The sequence below is a fragment of the Anguilla anguilla genome, chromosome 8, assembly GCF_013347855.1.
Source record: "Anguilla anguilla isolate fAngAng1 chromosome 8, fAngAng1.pri, whole genome shotgun sequence".
NCBI classification, from domain to species: domain Eukaryota; kingdom Metazoa; phylum Chordata; class Actinopteri; order Anguilliformes; family Anguillidae; genus Anguilla; species Anguilla anguilla.
The window spans coordinates 12,029,592-12,038,127 of record NC_049208.1 but is presented as its reverse complement, the minus strand read 5'-3'; the positions used below and the strand labels follow the sequence as shown (position 1 = coordinate 12,038,127).

The 8,536-nt window shown below is 40.0% G+C and overlaps 1 protein-coding gene across 2 annotated transcripts; it reads left to right on the top strand.

Annotated features, from left to right (window-relative positions):
- Nucleotides 1–229: 229 nt before the first annotated feature.
- On the top strand, nt 230–8,536 carry LOC118233136 (carbonic anhydrase-related protein-like). Of its 2 annotated transcripts, none has more exons than XM_035428513.1 (9): nt 230–256; nt 344–586; nt 2,283–2,474; nt 3,116–3,240; nt 3,685–3,780; nt 4,674–4,736; nt 5,835–5,883; nt 6,182–6,294; nt 7,329–8,536. In XM_035428513.1, the coding sequence occupies exons 2-9, from the start codon at nt 514–516 to the stop codon at nt 7,461–7,463; spliced, it is 846 nt and encodes a 281-aa protein (XP_035284404.1). In that variant the 5' UTR covers nt 230–256; nt 344–513; the 3' UTR covers nt 7,464–8,536. The 2 variants fall into 2 exon arrangements, with proteins under 2 accessions (XP_035284404.1, XP_035284403.1); XM_035428512.1 differs by having other exon boundaries at nt 237–256; nt 336–586.

Sequence of the window (8,536 nt, the reverse complement as noted above, 5' to 3'; positions counted from 1 at the left end):
AGAGGGAGAGGGAGAGGGAGAGAGAGAGAGAGAGAGAGAGAGAGAGAGAGAGAGAGAGAGAGCGAGAGAGAGAGAGAGAGAGAGAGAGAGAGAGAGAGAGAGAGAGAGAGAGAGAGAGGGAGAGGGAGAGGGAGAGAGAGAGAGAGAGAGAGAGAGAGAGAGCGAGAGAGAGAGAGAGAGAGAGAGAGAGAGAGAGAGAGAGAGAGAGAGAGAGGGAGAGGGAGAGGGAGAGAGAGAGAGAGAGAGAGAGAGAGAGGTGGGAGGAGAAAGTTATTCTCATTCCTAATCATACTCATGCGGCTTGTTCCACAGATCACCAGACCCTGAGTTTCCAGAGAGAAAGAGAGAGAGAGAGAGAAAGAGAGAGAGTTCATCGGTGTTACTCCAGCTGCTGTTACACAGCCAGATAATCTTCTCACTCATCTGGGGAAAAGACCAGGGCAAGGATATCACATTCTGCAAGGGAAACGGTGCTCTTTCACCCTCTAAAAACTTTCTTAGACATCAATCCCAATGGCAGACAGCGTCATAGAGGAGCCCGATTTCTACCCTGAGAAAGACAGTTTACTATGGGGATATCAAGAAGGTAATGTATGCCTTTAGTTTATCACCAATTAGTGTAATATAATAACATTCAAATAATGATAATAATAGAACAATCCAGTGTGGGTGGATTGTGTATGCGTTTTATATTAGTGAGATGAGCAAAATATCGAATCATGAAGGTGCTTTATGCAATGTGACATTTACCTGAGCATTAGAATATCAGAATAATATTTGGTGAAAAATGCGTATTTACATTGTATTCAGTTCATTATTCAACATACAATAGATTATCAATAGCAATAGAAGTATTGTAAACATATGAGTTAAATGAGCTATATAAGTAAAATAGGAAAATGTCAATAAAAGTAACATTTGAGCAAAAAATCAGTTATACACAAATTATGTATGAGAAATATGTTTCAAATTTATATAATCTGCATGCTGACACTGCTCAAATTTAACCTGATTTCCAAAAAAAAAGCAATGACCTCATTTTCATCAGCCAACATGTAAGCATTGCCCATGAAGGTAGAAAATAGCACAGAAGATGTAAATAAATAATAATTAGTTGGTTCTCATAGAAAAGTGACCTTTAGCTGACGTTCAGTTAGAGTTCTATTACTTATGAGAGAACTTTGTCCTATTTTGTTCCTCTAGATCAACATTGTAAAAAAAAGGATGTCGTATAATGGATACGGTCATCTTCTTAAATAGAATGAGTTTTCACACTCATTTGCACTCACTGATGGTCCCTTGAGCTAAAAGCGTGAGTTATTACTGTATGTGGTAAATGTTATACTAAAGATGATAATGCTTATGATACTAATCAGAAATATGTTAAAAAAACACCAGATATTGTCCCTTTCACACACTGTCAGCATAATTATGTGCATGCATTTTGTCATTTCATAACAATATACTCTGCAAGACAATATTTTAAAAAATATTTGTGAATATCACATAGAAGGAAATACATTTAAACATACTCTATCCCCCATATCTCTCACACATAACCACTTACGCACATGTACACACACACGCACGCATGCATGCACGCACACGCACACACAGGCACACCACACACACGCACACCGTTATACAGCGTAATTTGTAATATTTATCCTTTTTATCAAATTTCACACCCTGGAACCAGTTTTTTGGGAATAAAGAGTTAGTGCACAGTGATATGTTTGCTGCTTATACAAGGGAAATTTGTCTTAGCGAAAACTTTGCAATACCAGGTCACATTTAAAGACTGCTGTTTTAAACACAGAATTTTATTTAATAGGAGTGGTTAAAATAGTATTTGAGGTGTCCCTGGAGCTTCAGGGAAGTGTGTCGGTTTACCTGTGGGGAAACAATGGGCCACATTCACGAAATTTTTCTTAAATTGTCCCTACTTTTGTTCTTAAAAATGTTTCTGACATGTTCATGACACATGGGCAGACCTTTGTTTTTGTGCATATCCCAGGTGTATGAGATGATGAATGCTGGCTGTTCATACATTTTATGCGCAGTCCTGTTCATGTGATTTGCATAAGGATGCAGCCATGAACAACGTTTTTGGAAACGTAGTTTACAAGCAGTTTACAATCAAATGTGACCGTACAAATATTTTGTGAATGAGGCCCAATGCCTCTCACTGTTCCAGTGTGCCTGAACCCATGCTGACCCCAGTTGTTATGGATATGAGCATCTGCTAAATATTTTAAATATTTTGGGGTCCACGGGGACAGGTGTGGAGTGGGGCTTGCTCTTTCCTGAGGCCAACGGACAGAACCAGTCCCCCATCAACCTTATCTCCAGGGAGGCCCTGTACGACCCACAGCTCCTGGAGGTGCGGCTCACGCACAACTACGTGGTCTGCAGGGACTGTGAGGTCATCAACGATGGACACACGGTCAGGGTAATGCTCAAGTCAAAATCAGGTACGGACTCCTGCAAACTGCCTTTCCTTTCAGGGAATTTTTGCCACTGTGTCCCGTTTTTACGAATAAAACTGTGTTATGGGGAAGAACTGCACTTTTTTCAATTTAAAGTTCTGAATTTCGACTTTTTTAAGTTGAGCTGTTCCTGAGAGAACAAATTGTAATATGCAATTTTAATCGCACAGCAGTTCCCAACAACACACCACTCTGAAAGCAGATCATTACATGTTAGTAAGTATAAATAAAAAAAAGTCCTTACAAAGAGAAATATTAATAAGGTAATCTCAAAAAAGCTAACCCTTTGCAAGATCAGCAGAGCTGGGTCCCCAGGGACACATAGGATAGATACTGTTTTGTCATTTGTTGTGGGGAACAGGAAACAGGAAGTCCATCTCAGATACAAACCTATTGGGTCTGGGCTGGGTTGATTTGGCTGCAGTCCTTTTATTGTTTTGCTGGTGAGAATAATACAACAACCTGATAACGGTTCAGTGGAACATAAAAATTCATGAAAAAAGAACACACATTGATATGGGGTTTCCCACAGGCCCGGTAGCTCTGCTTGTTTTCTTAACTTTAGCGCTGTTGTTGCTACATCCGAGCGTGACACAGTGTTTCCACGCTGTTCCTTCCTGTTGCAGTGGTGACTGGTGGCCCCCTGCCCAGCGACCACGAGTACGAGCTGCACGAGGTGCGCTTCCACTGGGGCAAGGAGAACCAGCGTGGCTCCGAGCACACCGTCAACTTCAAGGCCTTCCCCATGGAGGTGAGCGCACCGCCATATCAACTGCACTGTGGGCTGCAGGGTCGAATCTCAGGGAGCACAGCCATCGTGTCCTTCAGCATGGTGCTTAAGCTGAACTGCTTCACATGAGTATCCAGCTGTGTAAAGTGATCGTATGTAATTAAAAAAAAAAATCTGTATAAGTTGCTGCAAGTAAAGATAAGCAAATAAATAACACCAATGATGAAATGATTGGGAGTGGGTGTGGCCTCTTGAAGGACAGCCCTCCTGGGGTCAGGTGGGCTTGGCCTCCAATAGGAAGGCCGTTCTCACCGAAAACTGATGAAGCCTTTATCCTCAGAATTCCTGTACTCTTTGTTAACTGCACAAGTCGGTTAATGAACTAACGACAGGTGAGTGGCACTGGGAATATGAATGCGCTGCACTGCTCCATCACGGTTCAAAATGAGACTGCTCTTTTTCCAGCTCCATCTCATCCACTGGAACAGCACTCTGTATAGCAGCATTGAGGATGCCATAGGGAAGAGGAATGGCATCCTCATCGTGGCCTTATTTGTACAGGTATCTCTCCTTACTTCCATGCATTCAGCCTCAGTTTAATCCACATTTGCCCTTAAATTACAGTCCATTTTACCTGTAATTGGTAGTCTTTTTTAAACACAGTACACTTGCGTTTATTTTTAGGTGAAAGCAGAAGACAAATCTTAATTGAATCCAGGCCGATGTCTTTAAGAATACTATAACACACAATACTGTAGTACTCATACACAAAGTATATTTCATTTCCCTAAGAAGAAACTCTGCTTGCTTTCACTAATTCCTGCTCATTTACCTTCCACTCTCCAAATTATAGTGTTAAAATCTTTTTGGTGTGTATAAGGACTTCCTAATTTTGGAGCAGCTGATCAGATTTAAAAATAGCAATAAAAATAATTACAGTATTAAAAACAAACTTCATTATGGCTGAATATAGAAATACGCCATGATAATCCTGTCTGTGCCAGATGGATTTTCAAGATGGATAGTGCTTTGTTTTCATTTACTCAGAGTGTATTCAGAACTATGAGTTATGAATCTTACCAAGGATTACTATGGGTAGCCTAGTAAGTGGGAATGAATACAAAACTCAGCACTCAATGTGTACACAAAAACAAAAACTATTTGCTTGTTAAAGTTCAGAACAAAGGTTCAAGATTAGACCTGGATTCAATCAACATTTATCCTCAACTTTCACGCAAATCTAAATGCATTAAAATGTACTTTATTCTCCACCAACACAGTTTGAAAAGTTAATTTCCATAATTAAGAAACTTTTTTCTGAAGGAAGGGTGACACATATCAATTGGAAGTAGTTAATGTCCAGCATTGACTGTATCCAGGTTTTCCGTTTGAGGTTTTTTTTTTTGTTGATTGGCATTTCTGATTCGATCCATCTCCTCCTGCTGTTCTCGCAGATAGGAAAGGAACACCAGGCTTTGAAAGCAGTGACGGAGGTGCTACAGGACCTACAGTACAAGGTGAGCCTTGATTTTATTCTTTGTGTTGTCACGGCAAACATGCGCGGCGTATCATGGCAGCGTAGATGGATTTAAAAGCGGCACATTAACCACGAAACCGGTGTTGGGTGTTTGAGTTCAGTGATAACGCAGCCAAACACGCTGGAAAGAGCTGATTAATTGCTAGAAAATAAGTGTTTTTCCATGGCAATCGGTAAACGCAGAAAAAGATCTGAACCGCTGGTGACATAAAACTGTTGAGTGGCTCATTTTTTTCTTTCCAGAAAAATAAAAGCTTTAATGCTCCATTAAGAGTCAACCAGGATAATTTTATTGCATACTTTTGGCTTTGAAGCTGGGGGAAAAAACAGACTGTGCTGACAGTTAATATTTATCACTTAATATTTTACAAAAACAAAAATGTGGCATGGGAAATAACTATATTTTGTGATTTTAAAGTTCAGAAGTTCCACTATTATAAGTTGAGCTGTTCCTGATAGAACTAACTTCAATATACACTTTTTATTTGTATTCATTTATTAGCTTTTACAAAGACTGTGTACTTACAAGTTGGCTGTAGAACTAGCTGTTGCTTAATTATAGGGTGCTATTGGTCGTTGCCTATAACAGGCAGAAAAAAGGACAATGCCTCATTTCAGAGAGCACAATTCATTATACAGCAATATCCAAAGCACCACTGTCAAAACAGAACCACATGATGATAAGTAAATATAACAATAATAAAAACCTATAAAAACTTATTTTTGTAATAGTTAGAGAGCCACTCAACACAGTCTTAATGCAGAACTACCTCCTAGTATTAGTTTCTTTATGCTACACTGGTTAACAGCTTTAGATTTTTCCAATGTAGCAAAACAGTTGCTGAAGGACACTTGATGGATCTGCTGTCATGCCAGAGGGTGGTTATAATCAAAATTCTCTCAAGGCCTTGTTCTCTCATAGATACCAACTCGCTCAAGTTGGCATAGATTTTACTAATTCAGTGGAATTTAACAATTCTAAACAGAATATTGCTCAGTTTGGGTATTTTTCTAAGAAAGAAAGAAATAAAACTGAATTATATTTTTAATCTGTTTTTCCTCCCCAAAATATCAACAGGGGAAGACAAAAATCATACCATGCTTTAACCCCAACACTCTGCTACCTGGTAAGCACTCTACATAACACCAAAGGTATAATTGAACATAATTTTATTCGGCAACAAATGTATGCCATTTTCCCCATAAAGATACTGCCTCCGTATGTTTGTAACCAGGTTTATTCGTGATCAGCCTTGCACATGCCACAAAGATTAGGTGGTATAAGATGGAAGAGCTTTGTTTCAATGAGTCCTAAGTGGGCACAATGGACCTTCCTTTATTGGGACCCAAGCCCCTCCCCTTCCTGCCCAACTCCGCCCAACCCCACCCCGCCCTATTAACCACATCCTGTATTTCTGCTCTCAGACCCCCTGCTGCGTGATTACTGGGTGTACGAGGGGTCACTCACCACCCCTCCCTGCAGTGAGAAGGTCACCTGGATCCTGTACCGCTACCCTCTAACCATCTCACAGATACAGGTATGAGCTCTTACCCCGCCCCCACAGAACTGCCACCAATCAGAGGCCACGTGTGGATGAGGTGGATTTTATGCACTTATTTATTTAGATATAGATTGTATTCTGTGTGTTTCTCGGTGTTTTGATGTTATTCTGTCTTCTTCACTTAATTAATTCATAGCTACTGTATGTTTTTATGGACATTTTGAGAGTAGCTTCGTAAAAAGGCCCTAAAATGGTTTTATTGGAAAATCATTGGTGGGTGCAGGTTGCTGGGAGAGTGGCTCAGAGGTTTATTACTGTTGACACAGCTGTCAGCAGGCTATCATACGTCCCTGGCTGCTGTTGAGGTTTCAGTGTGAAAATCTGTCCTCATTGAAGTTTTACTGTGGGGCCGCAGTGATATCTGAGTGGCAATGAAAGGCACGTGAACCATGTGATCTGCTGGTGGTCTCATCCATCCTCCTGTCCCAGCCATATCCGCCATTTTGGCTCTCATCCCATAGTGAAGCTGTAAAAATCGCTCCCTGCAGCCAGGATAGGAAACAATGTATTGCTGTGATTTCCATTCCGCCTGTTTTACATTGATAAGTTTATGACCTTGTTATTTCAAAAGCCACTTTTTACAATCCTTAATGCTTTGTTTAGTGCATGCTTGTATATATGTGTGTGTTTATTCAGTGGTCTTATTTCATTTCTGCATTCAAATTTAAGCAAAGAGAACATTGTACAGTATATTGACCTAATAAATAAATTTTAGTGTACACCAGCTTATATTTGGGTGGGTAGTGGTCCTGGTTATGGTAGAATATGGTTTCACGATGAAACCAAACATGAGAGAACAACATATGCTATCAGTTCACTCACTGATCTGAACCAAATGTGTTTTGCGGTAAAAAGCAGAAAAACTAAACTTTTTATTGGTTCAAACAAGTCAGTGATTGACAGCTCATTGTAGTTCTGCCCATCGTGGGATTCATGAAAACTCCCCTGCAAGTCAGTCCATTGATGAGCGTGAACAAGGATTTCTCTATTTTCCACCCTGACCCTGCCAGATTGAGGAATTCCGAAGGCTGAGGTCACATGTCAAAGGGGCGGAGCCTGCAGATGGCAGCGATGGAATTCTGGGAGACAACTTCCGTCCAACTCAGCCTCTGAGTGACAGGCAGGTCAGAGCTGCATTTCAGTAGTGTAACCAAGCACGGGCGGCGAAGGCTGGGTAAACTCGACAGGGGGTTTGCAAATTCAGGACAGTTTGACTTTTAATTCAGAACATTAAACTGGCAACAGAGGGTAAATTTACAAAAACAATTTTATGTTCTGCAACTGAGAAAACATTAACAAACATTTTCATTAGTCAAAGCCAAAACTCACAGTGAGCTCCACAATACATGTTTAGGCCTCACGTTAAAGGTTAGCAGGATGCTTTCCACAGACAGTTAAGGCTTAGGGCCTTGCTTAAACCCGCAGCCTTCTGAGTCCAGTTCCTGCCACTTCATTTTACTGCTATAACTCAACAGTAGTTTTACGCGTTAGATACAGTATGTCCGCACAAAATAAAACAGTGTGTTACTTTGATATTGTCTTTGAATATATAATTTTATTTATCCAACTGAGTGACCAGGTTATAAGAACAGTAACACCATTCAAACTCATTCAGTCTTACCTTTCAAAGCTTCTGCTGCTCTCGGCTGATTCTAAGCAATGTTTTAATCTCCACTCCGTGGAATAGAATAAAAAACAAAAAAACGTAATCAATACTACGCTAATTTCTGAGCATCATACATATTGTTTATATTTGTTGAGCATCACTGTGTGCTCTCATTCATGGAAAACTACCAACATGACCGATGTGCATTGACCTGAATCTCTCTGGGATTTGTATGCAGTGTAATTACTATTACCCTTTAGCCTGAATATGTTATTAAACAAGTTCATTGGTTTGGCTTGTTGAGCGTTGGTGGGGTGCAGGCAGCAATTAAAAATGGGTGATCTTCCCAGAAAGAGCAGAAATATTTTTTAATAAGCATAACTGGAATTTTGTATTTTGCACTAACAATGTAATGGAGTGAAGTCTGGAGTAAATGAATGAACAGGCCACCAATAACAGACCAGCTGGCATGTTATGAAAAATAATATTGAATTCAGTGGACACATTTGAGCTCTTTATGAAAATGGGACTGTAAACGAGTAACTGAATGAGTGAACTGAATACTTCTGGCAAACTTAATATTTTCTGAATAAAGAGTTGTTAACAATTCAA